General features: G+C 40.2%; 4 protein-coding genes across 6 annotated transcripts; 2 read left to right on the forward strand and 2 right to left on the reverse strand.

The window, feature by feature from the left end:
- Positions 1-2,824: 2,824 nt before the first annotated feature.
- Positions 2,825-11,515, reverse strand: LOC116616947 (ATP-binding cassette sub-family C member 4). 3 transcript variants are annotated; one of them, XM_048729476.1, is made up of 8 exons: positions 11,015-11,515; positions 10,259-10,638; positions 9,005-10,093; positions 8,423-8,589; positions 5,929-6,499; positions 5,552-5,688; positions 3,662-4,578; positions 2,825-3,237 (listed from the first exon to the last, which is right to left on the reverse strand). In XM_048729476.1, the coding sequence occupies exons 1-7, from the start codon at positions 11,513-11,515 to the stop codon at positions 3,665-3,667; spliced, it is 3,759 nt and encodes a 1,252-aa protein (XP_048585433.1). In that variant the 3' UTR covers positions 2,825-3,237; positions 3,662-3,664. The 3 variants fall into 3 exon arrangements, with proteins under 3 accessions (XP_048585433.1, XP_032235067.2, XP_048585432.1); XM_032379176.2 differs by lacking the exon at positions 2,825-3,237 and having other exon boundaries at positions 3,285-4,578; positions 8,423-8,581; positions 9,006-10,093; XM_048729475.1 differs by lacking the exon at positions 2,825-3,237 and having other exon boundaries at positions 3,285-4,578.
- Positions 11,516-14,689: 3,174 nt separating this feature from the next.
- On the forward strand, positions 14,690-15,598 carry LOC116615302 (protein mab-21-like). The gene has a single exon (XM_032376844.2). It carries the CDS (start codon positions 14,690-14,692, stop codon positions 15,596-15,598), a length of 909 nt encoding a protein of 302 aa, XP_032232735.2.
- Positions 15,599-16,088: 490 nt separating this feature from the next.
- On the forward strand, positions 16,089-18,435 carry LOC116616911 (lymphocyte antigen 6L). Its single transcript, XM_032379110.2, has 3 exons — positions 16,089-16,242; positions 17,259-17,389; positions 17,738-18,435. Exons 1-3 carry the CDS (start codon positions 16,188-16,190, stop codon positions 17,936-17,938), a joined length of 387 nt encoding a protein of 128 aa, XP_032235001.2. The 5' UTR covers positions 16,089-16,187; the 3' UTR covers positions 17,939-18,435.
- On the reverse strand, positions 18,041-22,878 carry LOC116616933 (D-beta-hydroxybutyrate dehydrogenase, mitochondrial). The gene is made up of 3 exons (XM_048729228.1): positions 20,857-22,878; positions 20,253-20,492; positions 18,041-19,594 (listed from the first exon to the last, which is right to left on the reverse strand). Exons 1-3 carry the CDS (start codon positions 20,981-20,983, stop codon positions 19,371-19,373), a joined length of 591 nt encoding a protein of 196 aa, XP_048585185.1. The 5' UTR covers positions 20,984-22,878; the 3' UTR covers positions 18,041-19,370.
- Positions 22,879-23,005: the final 127 nt, after the last annotated feature.

Raw genomic sequence — 23,005 nt, forward strand, 5'->3', positions numbered from 1 at the left:
TTTGACCTTGTGAAGAATATATCAAGGATGTAACAGCATTCCAAAGATTTAAACGCCATACTGTAGGTTCCATGTACTACAACTGATTATTCAGAAGAATGTGTTGAAATTAATACATATTAGTACACCCACCCTTTGGCCAGTTGTTTTTAGAAACCCTGGATCCACCCATACTAGCCACTCAAAAATGAATGCAATGGACTTATGTTTGGGGTTAGAGAGCAATAAATAAACAGAAAGTCAATGGGGAGTTGAAAGGGAGAAATGTGACTATTTGAAAAAAATGTGAATCTACTTTAAAAAAATATATGACAAAAATACAATAATAGCTTGGCTGAGCACTTTCCAAACATTTTCCTCTTTCCCTATTACCTTTAGGTTTGATATAAAAACTGTTTTCTTTACAGATTTATTATTGAAAAAGCACAAGTTTGTTATTATCTTTTTATAATTTATTAAGTAAGTACCTTGCCCTAATAAAAACCCTTTTATAGAAGTTCCATTAATGTACACTTGCATCAAAGCTACATTCTGACCGGCTTTGCCATTGCAAAGAAACAAATAATTGTGAAACAGCATTCCAAAGATAGAATGATATAGTTAGATACATTCAGGTGCCACTTACTAGTGATACTCCATCACCAAGGAAATTAAAATCCACAAATATATACCTCAGTCATGCATAACATTTTGGTGAACCAACCCCTTAGCATGGCGGCCTGCTGTTTCTTTCTTTATTTTTTTTATTTTTACAGAAACCCTGCAGCTGGATCCACACATGCTAATGCTACTACAAAATTAAATGAAATCAAATGGAGGAGAAAAAATTGACTTGGGAAACAAGTTAAAAGAAAAAATCTTGATATTACTGATTAGTGCTAAATGAAAATGTCTAGTTTCAAACCTAACCTACGTTAATTGTTTCAGGGTGCAGAGGGGAAACAGCAAATAATTATCAATTGCATATAAAAATAGTCAGATAGTTAAAAAAATAAACTGGGACTATATTTTTGATAAAAACTTTAACAGTAATGCAACAACTTGATTGAGCACTCTCATAACATTTCCCCTTTTCTCATTATCTTCAGGTTGATAATAAATGTTTTACAGATTTACAGTATCATTGACACAAAGCATCTTGCATTAAAAACCCTATTACACTTATACCTGCTGTAAGTCAAAGTAAGTAATCCCGGCTACATTTGCCTATTCTTATGCCTTCCAGCCTTTAGCATCAATCATGACCCTCAGGTAGTCCTTGGTTGGTTTTACCTAAATAAAAGTGAAAACAATTAACTTGGGTATTTGTTTTTCTTTCAAGTTAATATTTTCATCATCCCATTATATAACCTTACTAATTTTCTATAACTATTTGAATTAAAAAATAAATAAACACATTAGTTAGTATGCAAGATGCAGACAATATATGCTTGAGCAAAAAAAATATGTAGGTTGCATTTTTGGATTTTATTTTCGATGAACAAATTATCTTGTAATTTTAATTTTGCCGATAGAATGTCAGTAGAGCGAGTTTGAAGCCCGCCACAAATTGTGTTTCTCTCTCTGTATAAAAATATTTTTATAATTAAAATAAAGGAAGACTCAAACACAATATTACATGGTCTAAAGTTTTATTTTTCACGATAAAGTATTTTTTCGCTAACATATAAATTCCCCCATACATTCCTTTATAAACCACTGATAGTAGCCTTGGGGTGCCTGTGGTGCCGGAAGGCTGTTCCAATCTGGAATAGTGTTGGAGGAAAATGAAAGCTTGTAAACATCTGTACTCTAAAAACATATGTATAAATCGAGCAAGCTAAGTGTCATTAATACAGTAGCAAGACTACTACGTATTTTTGTCGTTAAATTCTTACTTACCGTGAGGAATATACGCCTGAATTAATAGAACTTGTAAGTAAGTATTTACGAAGTTAACATTTTCTTGGCGATTGTCAGTTGAATAAAAGCCATTCAAGTGCCAAAATTATAAGCCAATCGGAATTCAAGTAGATGGTATTTTAGCCAATCAAAACAAGGATAGATGACATTGATATGTCGTCTTGACGTCATACTAAAGCTGGTACGGTGTTTTAGTTTGAGCGATTGGTTTTGGGAAAAAATCCAACAAACGAGCATTATAAAAGCACAACAATAAATGAAAAAAATGTCATATTTTCAATACAAACCATCGTCAAAAACTCACCTTGGCAGTGTGTTTTTTTTGGTCGCTTTATGTTTGTCACCTAGAGGTTGTGTTCGCTTTTTGTTGTAAACCGTGATCTTTCTGCTAGCAAGGAATTCGTCAACACAAGTGAATGGTTTTTATAGCTGAAAACAGACATCAATCCAAAGCCTTTTCCTCTCTTTTCCTCTTACTTCAGACAAAACGTTTCCTCAAAAACTTCAACCCATTTGAATCCGCTTATTTTCTCATTGAATAGTATTTTCAAGCTGCCTTTCTTCTGTGAACATACGAACTTTGCAGCACAAAGCGAGGCGGTAAAAAACACACAACAGCGTAAGATCGAGTGGGGTCTGGGAGTTGCACGATTGACTGGATGGATGGATTGTGACACCACAGGGTAACCGCGCGATGACCACAAAACCAAGTCGCATAGCTATACCATATTTCTATACCTATGGAGCTCCGCGCGCGGCCTGCAGCCGCGCTGGCTCCGCTATTATTATTATTATTATTATTATTATTATTATTATTATTATTATTATTATTATTATTATTATTATTATTATTATTATTATTATTATTATTATTATTATTATTATTATTATTATTATTATTATTATTATTATTATTATTATTGGGGCCTGGGAAAAGAGAATAGGAGGGAGAGCATCTCACGATTCAGATCTCTCCCCTCGCATTCGGCATATGCGGCAAACTCATTCCCAGCCTCGCGCGCCAAGGTCCACCCCTCTCATTACCCAGGGGCAAGGATAAACATAACTAGAGGACTAGACCCTGGTGAGCGATCGCAAACCTGGCGACCTAGGCTATGATGAAATGTATGAGAAAGACTCTACCATCCCTATAGCTGAAGACAGCGGAATTATTAAGGATAGCAGGCGACCTTTTGTGTATTCTGCTGTGCTTGAACTCTAAGATGTGAATGAAAAGTTAGCTGTCTGATTTATTTGGCTTATCTTTGATGTTGCTTTGCTCTTTTGAAAAGACCTTATGGGAGAGAGTGCGTGGGTCTTGATGACTTCCTCCGTCTGAAAAGGATTCAGGCACTTAGCAGTCAGGAAGTCGAGAACACGTATACTATAAATATACCCTGATGTATTAAAATAAACTCTGAATACTCTGATTGCAACACTCTTGTTACAGCACATAGATTTTTGAGCGCCCAAAACTTTAATTGAAATAGCTGCTAACAGCAGGCGCTAACACAGGGGGCGCGCAACCCCCTTGACGGCAAAAAAGTTGGTCTTTTCTTAAATATTATGTTTTTTCCATATAATGACTCGCACCCCACCCCCATCCCACCCCCAGCCAATCCAGTGTTAGCGCCTGTACAGATAAACATGATATTTTGGCTAATGGATAATCAATCGTCAAGCGGCTGATTTGACGTTTCAGCCAAATGCTCAACGCCGCTGTAAACACCCCACTCATGCTAAACGAAATTTTTTATACCTTTCACTTTCCATGGCAACTAAGATTATACAGATTGGAAAACAGAGTATCTGGCGCATCTAGTAGGTCACGTGGTGGCTCGCTCTCGACTACTCGTCCGCTATCCATGACTAGCACTTTATCACACTCTAGCACCGTATGGATGCGGTGCGCGATGACTATCAGAGTGCAGTCCTGAAATGCGTGCTTGATCGCCCCCTGTATGACCCGCTCAGTATGCATATCCACATTAGCTGTCGCCTCGTCAATAATAACAATCTTATTACGCGTCAGAAACGCGCGCATCAGGCCTATTAATTGTCGCTGACCACAGCTCAGATTGCTTCCGGACTCAGCTAAATGGAACTGAAGCTTTCCTGGTAGCTCTTTCACAAAGCTGTCGAGTTGTAGCACACTCAGCGCTTGCCAGATCTCCTCGTCTGTCAGCCTGTTGAAGAAGTCAAGGTTTCGCCTTAAAGAGCCACTGAATACCACTGGGTTTTGCGGTATCACCGATATACAGCTTCGCGCCTTGAAGATGTTAATGTTGCGAGTATTTATCCCGTCAACGACAATTCTTCCTTGAATTTCTTCTATTTGCATAAGCGCGTTCAGAATTGAGGTTTTTCCCGCGCCAGTTCTACCTACAATCCCGACCTTGCCATTTGCGGGAACTTCAATATTGATATCACTCAATGCAAATGATGTGCTTCCTTTGTACCGCAATGATAAATCTTCCAATCGAATGGCTCCTTTGGAAGGCCAGTCACGTGGTGGAGTTCCTTTGCTTTCATGCCCAGGCTCACTCGGCAGGCTGGTGTAGGATAAGACGCGTTGCACGGATATCATATGGTTCTGTGTCATGGTGAATTCACGGACCGCCCACTGCACGATACCGCCAAGCTGAATAGCGTAGGTAAGGGCGAGACCTGCCAGTGCTGTAATACAGCCAGACACTTGTGTTAGAAATACAAACAGACACTTGTGATAGAAATACAGACACTTGTGTTAGAAATACAGACACTTGTGATAGAAATACAGACACTTGTGTTAGAAATACAGACAGACATTTGTGTTAGAAATACAGACAGACACTTGTGTAACAAATACAGACAGACATTTGTTTTAGAATCAAGACAGACATTTTTGTGAGCAATACAGACAGACAATTATGTTAGGAATACAAACACTTGTGTTAAAATTACAGACAGACACTTGTGATAGAAATACAGACGGACACTTGTGTTAGAAATACAGACATACACTTGTGTTAGAAATACAGATAGACACTTGTGTTAGAAATACAGACAGACATTTGTGTTAGAAATACAGACAGACACTTGTGTTAGAAACACAGACAGACACTTGTGTTAGAAATACAGACATACACTTGTGTTAGAAATACAGATAGACACTTGTGTTAGAAATACAAACAGACACTTGTGTTAGAATTACAGACAGACACTTGTGATAGAAATACAGACAGACACTTGTGTTAGAAATACAGACATACATTTGTTTTAGATTCAAGACAGACATTTTTGTGAGCAATACAGACAGACACTTTTGTTAGGAATACAGACATACATTTGTTTTAGAATCAAGACAGACATTTTTGTGAGCAATACAGACAGACACTTTTGTAAGGAATACAGACAGACATTTGTTTTAGAAATACAGACAGACATTTTTGTGAGCAATACAGACAGACACTTGTGTTAGGAATACAAACAGACACTTGTGATAGAAATGCAGACAGACACTTGTGTTAGAAATACAGGCAGACACTTGTGTTAGAATTAGAGACATATACTTGTGCTAGAAATACAGACAAACACTAGTATTAGAGAAACAGACAGGCAATTGTGCTAGAAATTGGCAAGCAGATCGACAATAAGTATTGTTACTCGCCTGGGTCTGTCGAGAGCAACACAGATCCGGTTCCAATGGCTGCCACGTACAGCACACACAGGAATTCAAGTCTTAGTGCTAGCCATCGAGAACATCCCAGCAACAGCAACCACGCGCGGCTATGGTCATCTTGGTATCTGAAAAGTACAAAAAAGGGCTTTTTGGTGATTCTGGGATCCTATCTTAGTGTCTCAAACGAGTGTCTCAAACAACTCGAAAACTGAATGGCATAGCTACTATCATTCGACAAGCCTATGGAAGTCAGAAGCAAAACTTTGGGCTGAGCCCCAAACATTGTGCTCCATTATCTTTTTTCACCCATATACCCCCTCCCCCCCCATAAAAAATGAACAGTGCCTAAGAAACTTTTATTTTACCTGAAAAGCGTTTCTTGGAATCGCCGCTGCATCTTCATTGTGCGGATGGTCACAAGACCCTGCAAAGTAGCGGAGAAGTGCGAGTACACTGGACTTCTATTCACAGCCTCAAGTCGACTCACCTCCATCGACGTCTTTAGATAATACCTACTTAGGAGACCAAATACTAACCCCAGCGGTACACCCGCTATCAAAACCATATAGTTCGCGGTTAATGACAAAATAACGACACCAATTACGAACGTGGTATGGTGTATACCATCTAACATGAGCCTTGGCAGCTCTTCGTCCATGATACCGATATCCCTTGAGAATCTATTCAGTATTCGACCGGTGGGATTTTCATGGAAGAAGTTCATGGCGACCCGAAGAACGGCATTCGCCATCTTCGTGTGGAGGGTCTGCGAGGCATTCAGGACGACAACGAAGAACATGACGGTGTGACCAACAGCAAGCAGGATTGTGATCGCGATCAGAGCACCGTATATCGCGATTGGCTCGATCTTTTTTTGATCCGCTAAACGGAGGTTAGCCCACCGTGACAGCCACCAGTCCGTCAAGATATAGGAGACTGGGATGAGAAGGAAACATTGATTGAGTATTAGGCTCAAGATAAATTATTACGCTAGTCATATATTTAGAACTATCATTGATTTGTAAACACGCGAGTATTCTGACCTTGGAGTGGTGGACATCGAAACACTCGCGTGTAAAACATCATCCTTAAACACGAAACCGCGCTATAAAAGGGTAAGGACCGCCCACAATCGACACCTTTTGAATTCAAATCCGAAGTAAAGATGGCCGGTGGTAACGGAACTCGAAGCGGGAAAATAAATTGCTTTGATTTGCTCATATATCGTACAATTCATAGGCTAAAATACAACAAATTTAGAAACTTAAAGTAGACTTATACATCTCATATGAAATCTAGAAGCACAAGAGGAGCTGATTCTCGCAAAAATTTGACCAAGATTTGGAGTTGAATTCGAATTACGCGCCGATTTCTCCGGGCCATTCATGAATCGTCCTTGTATCCGCCATGTTTACGAGCCCACAATATCTTTACAGCTGCTAAACAGTATAGAACATGCGTGCAATAGTCCCTCGGGATTCGGCTATTGAAGCTATTGAGCTATTGAAGAATTTCAGGACGTTATTCATTGATTTTTTGAAATAACTTACCTATACGGAATGCGCTACATGAGAGGCGAGTTGTCGAGTTACCATGCCTCTACTGACAATCTTTAGCCGTTAACAGCAAGAATAGAAATGGAAACGAGAAATTAAGTCCTACAGTATAGCAATTTTCCTGAAGATTTTAAAATTATTTCGCTTTTAGATCGTCTGTTTACAACTTAGAATCTGCAACGTGACTTGCGCAACGGTAGTATATTTATCAATCGCGGCTTGTATCGTGCGATTCGCTCATCCTTTTATTAAGTGGTTAGAACAACTTTTTTTTTACAAAAGCTTTGTTATATTACAGGTTTACTTTCAAAGGAGGAATTCTGCAGGGGTCGCTTATAGGCTATAATGTAGATATTTTAGCTGCCAAGATTGCGAGACTGAGATCGCGAGCGCGTGGAAACGCGGTATGTGGAAACCTTTTGAATATTCCTAGTAGAGTTTAAGCTATGAATTGTTGTAATTTGAAATAATACAAGCAGGATAGAGTAAAAAATATTTCTCTCCATTCGCATTGTTATTCAAAGCGCTACCGGGAGCTGTTGTCTGTTCGGAGAGTGAATGACAACTGAAGGTGACAAACGCCTGGCACAGGCCCTTTTATAGCGCGGTTTCGTCTTTAAAGAATGTCGATCAACCTCTCATTAATTATTGTTTATAATAGAAAATCCATCGGTTTATTTACAGGAGAATTTCAAAATAACCACCCACGATAGAAGTTTAATACCTTAATTACGATAGTTTATTGAAGGCATCTCAGCAACATGCTTGAATTAGCCGATGGAAATGGATGCTTTGTGTGACTCGGTATGTGCGGGAGCAGAAAATGACGGCGTGATTGGCCTTCTTTAGGCCCGGCTAAGAAAGAAAGCGTGTGACCTGTTTCCTTTTTTAGCCACCTTCACAAACAGTGAACGAGCGCCAAATCTTGTGGAAGTGACAAAGAAATGCTTCTCTTCAAGAGAACGATCTTCCGAACATGCAGCTTTTAAATCTCAAATAATCGATCATCCTACTTTCAAAAACGTTTTTCGATTGCCCGGCTCTTCAAGTACCTGGACCCTTCTATACGGCTCGGTCCACCTGAGGTCCACCTTGCCGACTTGGGTATCCGCTTAGACCCGGGAAGACTTAGCCTGTGTTGCAGTCCCATGCCAGCAAAGGCTTTTATTCTCTCGTGCTACCGCTTATCCGGTGCGTGCGCGAAAAGGTCTAAGCCCGTTGGTAAAAGTCGAGGTGACTGCGTAGGAAACTGCCATATAGGCTAAGGGAAACAGTAACTTGATAGTACAACACTTATACTAACCCTGAGTCAGAGCGATTAAAGCAGCCAGTACGATCAAGCCCACCACAGGCAAACCAGCCAGGAAATATCGTGAGTAGGTTCTCCATGAGACGGAGGCTGCACTGACGTCATCCTCATCCGCGTACTGTTTGGGGTGTTCATGCGAAACGTCATATTGCTCTAGATGATAACACCAAATAGAATTATCATGCGAAGCGTCATATTGCTCTAGATGATAACACCAATAGAATTATCATACGAAGCGTCATATTGCTCTAGATGGCCTAGATGATAACACCAAATAGAATTATCATGCGAAATGTCATATTGCTCTAGAAGATAATACCAAATAGAATTAGCACAGTTTGAGCCAGCGTTGCTTCACAGGTATTTTAAGGATTGGCTACAAGTCAAGGTACCTCTTATCAATAACGCTATGCGGTTATATGGAGCATAGAGCTAAATGAACGACAGTACACCATGCGACAATACGACAATATGTCGATCAACTGCGTGAACGACAATAGGCCATGGCTTGACATAATTGGCCGTAGGGACATGAAGGTGAAAATAAATACACAGATTCTATTTATTGCCAGCTTACCCGAAGTCATCTCTTGTTTCTCGGTCACTTCGTGGTCTTCAGTCACCCAGTGTTCAAGTTGGGGGCATTTAAGCTCCTCCATCTTTCCCTGCTCACGAATCATCCCGTCCTCCATTACAATCACGTGATTAGCCGCCTTCAAGCACTTCAAATGGTGTGTGACCACAACTCTGGTGGTTTGCCCTAAAAGCTTCAGTATACATCTATCAAAGACATGGCGCCCAACCGCAGCGTCAACCCTACTTAAAGGGTCGTCCAGCAAAATTACACTTGCGCGAGAGTACACTGCGCGTGCCAAGCTGATGCGCGAGCACTGACCACCGCTCAGGGTCATACCGCGGGCTCCGATAACAGTCAAGTCCCTTTCAGGCAGAAACCTAAAGTCGTGTTCTAAAGCGCATGCGTCAACTACTTGTTTATAAAACAGAGAGTCAAACTTCAAGCCAAAAGTGATATTTTCCCGTATCGTTCCAGTGAAGATCCAAGGATTCTGCGGACAATACGACACATGCCCAGATCTCCATATTTGACCCCTGTGTTTTGGAAGTTCGTGGAGTATTGTGAGGAGAAGTGTGGACTTGCCGCTACCAATTGGACCAGTCACAGCCAATAACCCACCTTGGTTGATCCTAAAGCTCAACCGAGACAAAGAACTCTTGGGTGAAATCCCCCAAGAAGAGCTAACATCGACAAATTCAATACCCGCACAGTCGGATCGTGAATCCAGCGAGGCTGGTTTGTCCTCAAGAGAAAACGCAGAGTTCAAAGTTTCTATGACTTTCAATCTATATTGATCATGTTTGTCGACAAAGGAGTCTACACCGTGATCCAACAACTGCTCGATCCTACGCAAAGAAGCCGCGCACTCAAAGAGCATGCGTATGGCAAGTAAGCAGTAATACGTGACTGATTGCCGCAAGCTTACGTAGAAGGATAAGATTGTGAAGACGTTGACAGGTGTAAGAGACACGCCCACCCACACCATGGTAACGAGGCTGATGCAGTTACTGAAGATCAACGAGAACTTGTACATTTGCTCGAGTATGACGCAGATGCAGCTTGTCTGGCGTACATAGCGCATTTCTTGCCTGGAATAACAACAATAAATGCGTCGAACACACCCTAGACATAATAGCAGCTGTGGCCTAAAAGGCAAGGGGCTTCTTCTGTTTTTATTTCACCATTTTATATAGGGCAGAATCCTGTTAACTCGAAATGACTTTGGATTTGATCTTAATTTTAGGCAATCTTACCTTCTACGCTTGTCAATCTCCGTCAAAATAGGCTCCTCCCAGACGTTCATTTTAGCCAATAGAATTCCTGAAATCACCTCACTTATAAAGCTGAGCCTTGAGTCTGTTTGTTCAGCGGTGCATCTTCTTAGCTTTCCGCTGAGTTTCCCAAGCATTAACGCAAGTGGTATCACAAACCCCATAAAAGGCAGTCCGGCAAGCGAGGCTACGCCAAACATATGCCACATTACCATGGCAACCGCAAGTATTTCCAATGGGGCAAGAATGACGTAGATCAAGTATTTGCATACAAGATCAAACCTTCTCGAGTCATTGGATAACAGGTTAATCACGTGACCAGTGGTGACATTGCCAATTTGTTTCTGGTTCATGGAAAGCACCTATAAAGAGAATGTAACAAATAACGCACATAAATATATACGTCGTCAACGGAAGATGGCAAAAAGATGAGTGAAAAAAGCACTGGGGGCAAGCTGATAACACTTGTCTTTGCAAAAATCACGTGATTTCCACGTGAAATCGCCAGAAAGCACGTGGTAAATGTGACACTATTTTCCCCGTGATGTCTTTCATTTCGATATCAACATGATTATCTAATGTATTTACTTATAATGAGAATCCTATATCGCACTTTCTGATATTGTGCAAAAACATCAAAATGATGTTTTTGATCAAAATGTATCAGAAATGTTTCCATTGCGAAATCCACTCTGTGAATGATAAAGCATTGCGCTTGCGCTCCAAGGTGTATCTGACCTTTTTGTATAATATCCCAGTTACCGCCACGCGCAGAATCATGCCCATGTGACTGGCGGCGAAGAGATATTGCTGTGTCGCCCAGCTCATGACAAACGAATTCACGCACATGACGAACAAATATATCAGTGCCCACTGCATCCCTTGCCAGCGGTTGTCATTGGCAGACATGCGTGATAGCGACTGGAGGAACATGGCCAAGTATATCGGCTGTGATATTCGACACAGCGACTCAGTACAACCAGTGAAGCAGAAGAATGCATACTCGCAAGGAGAGGTAAGCCGTGATAGCGCCTTCCATAACCGCGGGTTTTCCCGCTGTTTCTCACAATCCCACTGTGTTTCAAGCTTCTTTGTGAGGTTTCTTGCTCGTTCTTTTTCACCAAGATCACCCAGGTCTTTGTTGCATATTGTTCTTGTGTTGCCTTTCTTCAGAAGATCTCCGACCCAACCGAAGGTGAACGCGGACCACCAATTTCGTCTAGTGATTAGACCCTGCATTACTGGACCTGTGACCTGGCCATTATTAACCAATACAATAGGAAACAATAGGTTGTACAATTAAATAACTGTAGAATTCGATCACATGTGTACCTATGGTGGCTTTTTAATACAGCATGAAGCGCGCACGGAAAACTTGGCGTTTACCCGTCGTGAAGTCAGCTCAGCAGTAGAATATCAATCAGCACATGACTGCCACCAATATCTCGCCTACGAATTTTGATTGGTTGTTTTGCTAAAAAGATAGATAGGTGTCAGCGCAATTGCCCTGTTTCACAGAGGCGTTCAACACACTTTTTCAACCTTGTGTTGATTTATACCATGTCTACACCACGCCTACGCAGACCATTTAGTTTTTCTACAGTCTGTCTATAGTCTTTCTAGCTATACCATTTAACCTTTGAATGGTAATTTCAGAGTCTCTTTCAGAGCCTCCCTGTACACTCACGTGCTTTATCATACATTATATCTAAAGTTTTTCCCCCATGGATTCGCCACCGTGCAGCATTTACAATGAATATGGATGTATGCAAGTAACAAAAGTGCATAAATCTTATTTGTGATGATCACTTGGAGTGGGTAGTATGCTTTTCATTAAAACATAAGAAATTCCCGATTAGTACAACTTGCAAAAATAAATCCATAAAATTAATTATAATTTTCGCGATGTTTCTATATTTGGGTTTAGCAATATTGATAGACACACATAATTTTGAAATAATGGCTATTTTTCTTACGTAAAGGGTATCACATGGCGCCAGAAAACATTCCTTTACCTGTATAGTGGACAGCCTTTGAAGGTTCAATGCATATGATAAGTTTTAACCGATTCAGAACGCTTGTAAGCCCCATAAAACAGAGTCCCATTAAACAGTTAATGCTAGGTATAAAAGAAACTTTATAACGGCTTTTTTCGCTTGAGCGCACTCATTTACATAAACTAATGACTTTTGCTTTATCCCTCAAAAAGCTATTGGACACGGCAAAAATTTCACGTATGGCTGCATACTTGGTATAAGGTATTTAAGCCTCATTGGAGGCAGGTCCGTCTTATTTTTGGAGCATTTTAAAGCTCATAACGATTTTCTTAAATTTTTATAAGATCGTGAGGCTGGGCCGTTCTTATTTTTGGGACAGTTTTTAAGGCTGAATATCTTAACGAAGTTCTTAAATTTTAGTGTATATAAGAATATAAAACCCAATGAATTATTAAAAAGAGAATTACACTAATGATCAATAGAACAATATTCAAAGGTTTTCAAGAACACGGTTTGAATCTGCACCAGAATAACATAGCAATATTTTTCTGCTATTCGAGCCTAGGCATGCTCTAAGCATGGTGTGATATAAAAAATAGTGTGATGATATGCCAATCAAAAATTCAAATCCAGTTTGTTTTCTGAAGCGTCTGGCCCAGGCCTAATGTTTAATTATCCATCCTTGTTGGTGCTCGTAGGATGACGGTTTTTGGCGATATTATTTTGTACATTCATACATTTTTACGGATTTGAATCTTCTTTCTTGTGTGCTAGATTAGAAGCGAAAACTTACTCACTTACTCTTAGGGATGGGTTTATCTCTGCAGATCTGTATAGTAAGCCTACTGATAAGCATCAATATCTTTGTATACGTCCTGTCATCCCTCTGATTGTAAGGCATTCCTTTTGGGCAGGCACTACGTATTCGTAGGATATGTTCGGAAGACTCTTCTTTCGAAAAGAGGGTATTAGAGTTACAAGGTTATTTAGTTGATAGGGGTTATGACAGCAGAATTGTGGGGAGGGAAGTTGACCGGGTTAGACGTATTCCTAGGGACGACACATTGAAAGACAGGCGTAAAGGTAAGAATGATCGTGTACCTTTTGTAGTCACTTTTCACCCAGCTTTACTTAATTTACCTGGTATTCTTCGTAATTTACAGCCAGTTATAGAATCTTCTAGTAGATGTAGGGGTGCTATTGGTAAGGTAGCTATGGTGGCTTATAGGAAACCTAGGAGTTTTAAGGATATGTTGGTGCACTCCTCTGTTAAAGAGGATAGTACTCAGGTTAGAGGTTGTGGTAAGTGTGGCGGTAAAAGGTGTAGGGTGTGTAACTTTCTTAAGACAGGGCGGGAGTTTCGCAGTACGTTTACTAATAAGAAATATGTCATTAATTTTGACTTGGATTGTAACTCAGATTTTGTTGTTTATCTCTTTCCTTGCTCTATGTGTAGCAAGCAATACGTAGGGTCTACTATCAATAGTTTAAGGAAGCGTTTTAATAATCATAAAAGTAGGTTAGATAAGCACCCTAGTTTACCGGTTAGTGAAAGAGTTAAGGATGACCTTATCTATCAACATTTTCATTGCGACAATCATTTAGGTCTAAATAATGTTATGGTACAACTTATAGATAAGTGTAACTCTAAGGCTCAGCTTAGGGAAAGGAAAGGCCAGTGGGCTTATCGGCATAAGTCTATCTACCCGCGGGGTCTTAATAGTGGTTAATTTTTTTTGTAGTAGGAACCCACGTAGAGATGTGTAAATTCTTTTTATCCATAGCGCGCGCTATTCTAGAAAATGCGCGTTTTTATCAGTTGTAATGTTTTTGCGTCTCGCGCCACTATTCTGATGTAAATAAGCTTGTAACGATTCACCTTCTTCTGTCTGCCCTGAAGAAGTCTTATTAAAGACGAAAATTTGGCAGAGTCGAATTCCATTTTTTGGTGTATTATATATATATATATTGATCAAACTTCAATCAAAATAAATTAAAAGTAAATAAGGAAGAAGAAATCGTCAATCGGCATTAACACGACAAAGCGAACTGTGAAGACTAAGCGGTTAGCAGATCTATGTATTGTTTCCATTAACAGCCAATTGTTGTGATGGTCTGTTGTTGAGAGCTGTTGAGAGACTGTGTATATGAATGATTTACTACCAGCACTGCCCAAGGGCTTGTGCCATCCATACAAAAAATGTTGAGGAATTCCCGAGTACTGGAGCTTTTTTGCAATCTTGAAAACCCCCAAAATAGCCAAGAGTCATCAGTCTACACTGAAGCATTCCACCTCGCTAAATCTGTCCTCAATGCGATACTTTTATCGATTACTTATTACAATCCAGTTTTTACATTCGAGGAAATTAACCAGGACAGCTTTTTTGTAGTGAAAGGGGAACAATGCTTTGAGATAATGATTTGTTTGAGGTACTTTAAACCATCTTATCTAACTCTTGTCGAGAATGGTGTACCACAAGGTATGTGCCTGTTACTTTTACCAGAAAGTTCTCCTGCGCTCTACAAATGGAAACAGCATTGTGGAAGATCCAAATCCGGAATAGAGTTCTTCTCTCCCTCGCTTCTCCGCTCTTCGATATCTAATCTCATCACTCGATTACTATCAGAGTTGCGCTCGCTTCGAGCTGAGCGCGGTCTACCCGAGAGCGAGTTACAAATCTCGAACACTTCGAGTGATAAGGCGTTATCGTTGACTATACGTTTCCGTCAGGTTCACTGTACAGTGGAGCTACTTCCAGCTGTTGAGTGTACGGGAGTGTGGCCGAGCTATGCAAGACCCGGCCCCTGGCCCACATCCGGGTCGGGCATCTCGCCTCATGGTGTACATGTCGTTGCTAAGCATTCTGGAGGCGGCTATCAATGGAGAATCTGGTTCTGTCATGCAGAGCGCCACGTGCTTCAGTTTTCAAACCACAAGTGCAAACTGGAATGCTTTCGTCTCATGAAGAAAGTCGTTTTCGGTGAGCTTGGTTGCACTTTCTTGACATCGTACCATCTTCTTACAATGTTGCTGCATGAGAGCGCTCGCCTGGCGGGTAACAATAACTGGGCAGACTGCAGATTAAAGGAGCGTGTTTATGACACTTTGGTCTACCTACATCGCTGCTTGGTGCATGGAGAGTGTTCGCATTTCTTTGTACCGACTTTGAATCTATTTAGCCATCTGAGTGTGAGTGCTATGAGGGAGTTCGCCGAACGCCTCTTAAAATATAACAAAAAGGCCGCGAGGGAATATGGGAAGACAAACTTGTACGAAGATGTGCCAGAGGAAGATGTCATAACGGTCATAGAGACCTGGCTTTGATAAAACTCAAATTCCTATCTAATATAGCCTGCTGGCCGTCTCCCATTTGAGTTTTTGATGGACTTATTGAATAAATCAAGTGATTACAAAGTTTTCGTAAATAATCTATAAAAAATATGATCCTGTTTCACTATATGCTTTTTTTGATCCCTCACTCGAAAAGAACCTTAATATCAGGCATTTGTGGTACTTTTAGTCCTGCCTTCCTCCTCCTGCGAAATCTGATAAAAATCTGACCACCCCCGGAAAAACAAAAAGGGATTTTATGCCTTCCCAGTATCTCCACGGGACGTTTATTGTCGGATTTGACTACATACCAGAGTGATCTAGGTTATTCTTTATGATTTTGTCCACAACAAGCACGTCTATTGAGAACCGAAAGAGGACCTTCGGCCGTTGCGGGGGGGGGGGGGGGGGTTGCGTTCGCACCCCCCCTGGGTACAGGCCTGGCAAACATCAGAACATTTGTGATCCTACCCCCCCTCCCCTAATCGCTAATACAAGCGCGCAAAGCATTCTGGAAGCTAGTCATCCATTTTGTTTGCTCAAAGGAGCATTTGGTGGTAATTATCCCCATGCTGCGTTCAAAATGAAACCGTCCTTCGCTCTTACGTTTTGTGTTCTAGCGGTTCTAATACCTGCAGGTATGTAAGATATATATTTTGCTCAATCAACTATATAACAAATCGAACGAATCCCTTGATTTTTTTCGAATATGTATTGCCTACTTTATTTGGTGAATTTGTTTATAACATTAAACGATAAAGCCAATGATTAGATGTTGTTTTCTTACAAAATAATTGCCTTTATCAGTCTTTTTGAGTTGGAAAGCCTAGCGATAATTTTTGTATTTTGGTGTTTGTTTGGTTGTAATACATATTATTAGTAATTGGCCACGGTCACGTTTAGTTTCCTCTTATGGAACAAATGATCAACATAACTTGACATTATAGACATCCATACTCTACAGTACAATTCTGCATTGCATAAGTCACTTTTTCAGAAGTACAGGGAGGATACCTTCATAATATACTGCCCAATACTTACGAGATCAGCAAAAAATTTAATAAACTGGGTAGCAATAGTAACATGCAAATAAAATAAGCACTCAGCAGGCTTCCCTTTATTGTTATGAAATCGAAAAAATTATAAGAAGACAGGAATGCTGCTTTAAATAAGAATTTTAACCAAACTGAATTTTTTGTCCATATAAAAGGCCATTATTCGTGTCCAAGGACATGGGATTTGAAGGGAAAGCGCACACCTTATAAACCTTTATCTTTTGCTGTGCTCACAGAATTCCTATCGTGCTCACTGAATCCCTTCCCGTGCTCACTTAAGTTTTTTTCAACAACTGCATACAAAATCTCAAAGCCAATAGTGTACGTTTTCTCATGGAGGGTTAACATTTTACAATTTGTAAGTACAAAACCTACCTAACTTCAAAATATAACCCTACACTATGTATTCTATTCACTTTCTTGTACTTATGTTGTCTAAAAGAATACTAGTGCAAGTCAGAGTTTTTTATTTTAAAATGTCTGAGCCAGAGTTTATGGGCTGATCTTTTGCAACCAATTCCTCAAATTTCCAGGCAGACTTAACACTGTAATTAGAGCGAACAAGAGATGTTTCATTATATTACTGATGTTATTCCCAGGGTGTGGCCTGCAGTGCTATAGATGTTACTCCACACGCTCATGGTATGACTGCGAAAAGTACATGAAAGTCGTTGATTGCCCGCCATCAGCCAACACATGCGTGAAAATGAAACAGATCACAGACTTTGGAGTGAGTATTTAGACTGTTTTTTTTTTTCTTTTTCACTAAATAAATCCTGTGTAAGATTTCCACCTAACCCCCTTGCATGGCAGTATAGCTAGAATTTGTTTTTGCCTGAGGGCAAAAACAGGCAACTGATGATTGGAGGTATATTTTTGTCCTTTCTTGATAATTGTGTTGTCAGTAGCAGATCTAGGGGGAGGGTTTAGGTGGTTTAGCCCCCACTTTACTTGGTTTAGCCCTCAGTTTACTTGTTGAATTATTAAAAAAAAACCCTTGTCACTGTGCCACACTCCACTTCAGCAAAAAGCTAGATCTGTTAAAGTTGTTAAAATACTTCATCCTTAACTCTTCTAGGGTAGTAAAATAGTTCAGCATGATCGCAAGTGCTATGTCAAGAGTGCATGTGGTGATTTCTGCGAGCGAATGAAGAACAAGACTTCTCAGTGGGACTGTACTTTGAGCTGCTGTGACACAGATGCGTGCAACAAGAGTTTGACTTTGCTACCAGGAATAGCTATGATGGTTACAGTGATATGTGCAGTACTGCTCATCTAGAGACACCCATTACTCCTATTAGGGCTACACCAAGAGTCAGAATGTCTTTCTTTGGAAAGAGATAAAAACACTTAGACTGACACAAAATTATACTCAGATAAGTTTTTCATGGATGATTTTTCTTTGGAAAGAGATAAAAACACTTACACTGACACAAAATTATACTCAGATAAGTTTTTCATGGATGATTTTGTATAATAATTGCTTCTTTTTGGAAATCACAAAGTTGTATATGTTGTTTGGTGCTTTCTTTCTTGGCATATTGATCATTTTTTGTATAAACAATAAGCAATATTTGGGCACATTTTCATTTTGAGATTTTTGAAGGTAGCACTAGTAATTTCATGATTTCCAAATGGCATAGAGTAGTAGTAGGGTTGTATGTGGAGGTACTGTATTTTCATATATACACAGATAGTTAGTAGTGTTACTTGGTTGAATGTTAAATGTTAATGTTACTTGGTACATGGTTGAATATTAAACTACACAAAAATGGTTTTATTAGGTAGTGTTAATTAGTTTGCTTACATAGTGAATAGTATATACAAAAGTAATTAATTGGTAGCCATTTATGGTGGTGGTTTTATACTGTATAATTATATAATTATATAGTTATTTAGTTGATACTGTAGAATTGGCTAATATTGGTCATGTAAAAAGGTATAGCTCATTGATATTTTAAAGTAGCTACATCTATAGGATTTTGATTCAACTGAATATATTGTTACAAGATCCTTCAAAAATGTTGATAAATTGTTCTTAAAAAATGTGACGTTCTTATTTTTCTAATTTGAACATGGCTTATATTTTGCACATGAGCCCTAATCAATGATATCACTGATCCTCTGTCTGTATTTTTTTTTATTATACTACACTAATTACACTACATATATTTGACCTGCCTTTTTCCTTTCTTTGCTCTTTTTTTTCTTCTCAACCCCTTTTTTGTATTTGTTGTTTTATTTTGTTTTTTTCTTCTTTCCTTTTCGTTATTTCTTTTCCTTTTTTTCCTCTTTTTAATCCTTTTTTCGTTGTTATTTTTCTTTTCCTTCGTTTTTTTTTTCTAAAGTGAATAGCATTTGAAAAGCATGCAAAAGAAAAGATGAGGGGACACAAAACACAGACAGGAAATACACACATGGAAAAGCGAAGCGGCACAAAAAACGGTAATCATGATAGAATCGACATGATAGTATCGACATTAGAGCATCCCATTTCTTATAGTGGGTATTATGGGGATAAAATATAGGGAGGGCCCTGTGTGCGCCCCCCCCCCCCCTCCCACACCCAAGTCAAACTCAGAGCACCTATACCTGGTATATCTGTGTGGTGTTGCCTTTGTCATTACTATCGTCCATTCAAGATTTGTCATTATTTATGTCAACCCTTCTCCCACAGGTATAGCCTGTATGTACCCATAGTATATCTGCAGTTAGCAACCTTGGGGAGGGATTTCAACTCTTTCTATAAGCTTCGACAGGACGAAATCACTGATAACCGTAGGCAAAGCAGCAACCAGGCGAAACAGACAAGCATCCACGCCGACTTGATAGCGAGTTTTAGGGTCACGTGATGTTAAAGCATCGTGCACAACATGTGAGACACTCTCCAGACTCGTGGAGGACTTGGACAGATGGTAATCCAGCATCGTACACACTAAAGGGAGGAATTCAAACATGAGTAAACTTGTTTTTAATTTTCAATGGTTTACCAATTTACCAAGCCGGACAAGATCTTTTCTAAGAGGGGGGGGGGGGGGGGCATGGGCAACTATATCGCATTTTGGCGGTCGAAAGGGCGCTACGCACAGAGCCCATAGGCACTGTGCGTAGCGCGGTTAACAGTTCCAACTCTTATTGTTTCATGAACGCCTCCATGGGTTTCACAAGGCGAGCGAACAGCTCAAGAGAATAATATATGGATTTTCTGGGGCTATAGAGCTCAGAATAAAAACACAGATTGAAGGAAAAAGCAAATAGAAATAGAAAAAGTGAAAGGAAATCAAAGAGCGATTTGTGTCGAAATATCATATTGATGATCAGTTTATTCATAAATCTCGTCCATGTGTTTTCTTGTACTGTACACTTGGTTTGTGCACGGTCGTGATCACTTGACTGGGTTGTTGAGCGCATATTGTTTATCACAGGCGCGTTCCCAGGATAGGCCGGGGGGGTTCTTATAACAACGTCTTATTTTCTGTTGAAGCTTGGCCGTTCTTATTTTGGAGCATTTTAAGGCTGAAAATGTTATTACGAGTTGTCTTAATTTAAATGTATACATTTGCCCTTCGGCAGAACAAAAGTCGAGCGCTAACCTGACAGAAAATGGTCCTGCCCATATTCCTCCCGTGTAGTAGGATCCAATCGATCCCAGAATCCCTTGATGTTCTCCTTGGTAGCTTTGGGATCTGTGGCCTGTGTCTTGAATGCCCCTGGCTCAACCAGCACCACCCCTACTCCCCAGGGGCTCATTTCACGTCTTAGCGCATCCGAGAATACAGATACGCCAAACTTGGAAATGCAATAAGCAGACGAGCGTTGAAGTGGTACCATTCCTGAAAATATGATTATAGTATGTAGTTTAATTCCGTTAAATAGAACCCCAAGGCAATCGAAATTCGTCCCGAACGTCGTTCCAAGTTATTGAAAGTTATCGAGTGATCATAGAGAGATTGGCGTTAATGAAAAGAATATGGGTGAGAAAAGTCATAAAGGGTCAATGAAATGGCCTTGAGACAATATGACAATTAAAAGTAATCGAGAATCAATCGGCAGTATTTTTTAACTTAAGCATCTTGTTTCATATATATATATATATATATAAAAGCCTGACTGGTACCGGGTGTTTGAATGTCGGATGTTGGCGCATGGTGACCACGCCCACGTGCCCCTGATAGACGTGTCGTGTGTACTCCGTACCTGCCACACTGCTAATGTTCACCACTCTCCCTTTCTCCCTCTTCAACAAGGGTAAGAAAGCCTTGGTCATGCGCACTGTGCCCCAGAGATTAACCTCCGCAATTTGTTTATACTCCTCCACTGTCATCCATTCCACTGGACCAGGTATAAACACGCCGGCATTGTTCACCAGGCCCCACAAGCCTACACGCAACGAAATGACAACACGAAGTTATGCATTAAGGCCCCCCCCCCTCTCGGGGGTGGACTCTCCATAACAGTAGACGGGTTGATCGTTATATCTTTTAGGGTATAAAATTCTACTAAATTCTTACCCTTTCTACCAATTGCTGTTGGCTACACCCAAAGTGCTATCCCATAGGGTTAAAATTGATTTTGCTGACGATAACCCCGTCTGTTTCTATAGGAGTCCCCTCCTCGATTGACGCGCAGCGTCCGCCCATTTTAAACTTTTAGCAAGTTCATTCACGTTATTTATTTCGTAATAAAGGTCACTTTGGTTCTTGGCGAACATTTGCAACCTGGATCCCTAGGCTCTAGACCCCCCTCACAATCAGGGTTGGTTCGCAATCGCCTTCTGTGGCGCTTGAAGAGCAAAATCGCAAGAAGCGGGAGAGAGAGACCGCACAACCATTTGAAAATAACCCCTGTGGCGGCCATCACTATATGATGAAGACTCTTAAAATGCAAAAAGCAATTTAGCTAGTCATCCATGTCTAGTCAATCAACACAGGGCTTAAAAACGGATATGAGGTGAAACATTCGAATTCATTATTTGTCTTTATCTTATCCCGCGAAATGCAGACACAAAATCGTTCTGTCAAAACTAACTGCGCCTCTCTATTGGTCTGTTTACTCCAAGAGCTTTCATACTATTATCGTTAGCACATCATTAGCTAACGGAACTGAATTGTCTCACCAAGGGGACAAATGCTATTATTTAGGTGATTAAATAAGACAAAAGTGATTAATGCTGTGTTTACACTTGAGCGTCCAACTTAGGTCGAGTAACTACCCACCCTAGGTTAGATTTGAAGTGTGTGTGAACACGCTCGAAATAGCCACTTATGTGCCGGCAATTACAAAGGATCCGCAACCTAGGTTCGGTTGAGCTCAACCATTCCAGGAGGCATGGTTAGCTTACTCAACCGAGGTTACAGGCAAATCTGTTGACAGTTCTTGTCAGCTATCGCTTTCCGATGTCAGTCATTTCTCAAATAGTGTTTACTCAATAGTCATGAGATTACCACATGTTTTCTAGATCTGCGCATTTTGCTGGACATTTTACACAATACTTTACAACAAACTTGTTTTCAAGTAAAGGGACTGCGAATCCCTAACGTACTAGCACAAAAAAACTCAACGAAAACGACAAACATAAGAGAAAACATCAGGTAAGGTGGTCCCTAAAAGATCATCTTGAATTATAGTGAATCTCAAGCAGAAGCCACACAGAAGAACAAGAACGGCCAGGAAAATCACAATAATCGCAGAGCAGCAATTTGACCTCAGAATTCAAATTAATAACACCGGCGCTGTTCCAGCTGAATGATCAACCGAGGTTTTCAAGTGTAGACGCATTTCTCCTAACCGGGGTTCAGTTAAACCACAAACTGAACCTAGGTTGACGCTCAAGTGTAAACACAGCATAAAACAAAACGTCTATTGGAATCGAGTTGTAGCGTGATTTAATTCTGCCGTACATTTTGGTGCATGTGATTTCACCCCTGAGTTGTATTAAAAATAATACTTACTCAGAAGATGTGAATTATGGGGTGCGTTGTCGGTGAATAATAAAGCTAAAGGCTTATCAATCGACCACTTAAAGACTGGCGCATGCGCAGCGAGGGCAAAAATGCAAAATAAAGTTTTCGGGCCCGGGAATTCTCGGGTGTTTCGAGAAACGGGCGCCTGGCCCGCATAAAACTCGGTCCGTTCCTGGCTTCAGATTATTTTCATTACGGGGCCTATTGCATCAAAGTATTGAAAACTAGACGCCACCAAAGTGAAGGTAATAAAAAATGAAAACAAAAAAACGAGTGCGCAGAGCTTCACCTTGCCTGAGAACAAATCAAATAATTAGCGAGTTAGGGCAGTTTGCACAGCTTCCCAAATTGCTGTTGATTATGTGACGGGTTTCCTGTGACAC

Source organism: Nematostella vectensis, chromosome 6 (genome assembly GCF_932526225.1).
Source record: "Nematostella vectensis chromosome 6, jaNemVect1.1, whole genome shotgun sequence".
Classification (NCBI taxonomy): Eukaryota; Metazoa; Cnidaria; class Anthozoa; order Actiniaria; family Edwardsiidae; genus Nematostella; species Nematostella vectensis.

What these genes read in the sequence shown, in the direction of transcription:
- LOC116616947 (XM_048729476.1), bottom strand. Translation starts at nt 11,515, where the DNA reads ATGCAGGGTCTAATCACTAGACGAAATTGGTGGTCCGCGTTCACCTTC. An exon ending in GAGATTGACAAGCGTAGAAG is followed by an intron (nt 10,094 to 10,258) that starts GTAAGATTGCCT and finishes TTGTTATTCCAG; the next exon opens with GCAAGAAATGCGCTATGTAC. An exon ending in TTTAATCGCTCTGACTCAGG is followed by an intron (nt 6,500 to 8,422) that starts GTTAGTATAAGT and finishes TTCTCATCCCAG; the next exon opens with TCTCCTATATCTTGACGGAC.
- LOC116615302 (XM_032376844.2), top strand. Translation starts at nt 14,690, where the DNA reads ATGATTTGTTTGAGGTACTTTAAACCATCTTATCTAACTCTTGTCGAG.
- LOC116616933 (XM_048729228.1), bottom strand. Translation starts at nt 20,983, where the DNA reads ATGACAGTGGAGGAGTATAAACAAATTGCGGAGGTTAATCTCTGGGGC. An exon ending in GAACATTAGCAGTGTGGCAG is followed by an intron (nt 20,493 to 20,856) that starts GTACGGAGTACA and finishes TCATATTTTCAG; the next exon opens with GAATGGTACCACTTCAACGC. An exon ending in GCAGGACCATTTTCTGTCAG is followed by an intron (nt 19,595 to 20,252) that starts GTTAGCGCTCGA and finishes TCCTCCCTTTAG; the next exon opens with TGTGTACGATGCTGGATTAC.
- LOC116616911 (XM_032379110.2), top strand. Translation starts at nt 16,188, where the DNA reads ATGAAACCGTCCTTCGCTCTTACGTTTTGTGTTCTAGCGGTTCTAATA. An exon ending in AGCGGTTCTAATACCTGCAG is followed by an intron (nt 16,243 to 17,258) that starts GTATGTAAGATA and finishes TGTTATTCCCAG; the next exon opens with GGTGTGGCCTGCAGTGCTAT. An exon ending in AACAGATCACAGACTTTGGA is followed by an intron (nt 17,390 to 17,737) that starts GTGAGTATTTAG and finishes TAACTCTTCTAG; the next exon opens with GGTAGTAAAATAGTTCAGCA.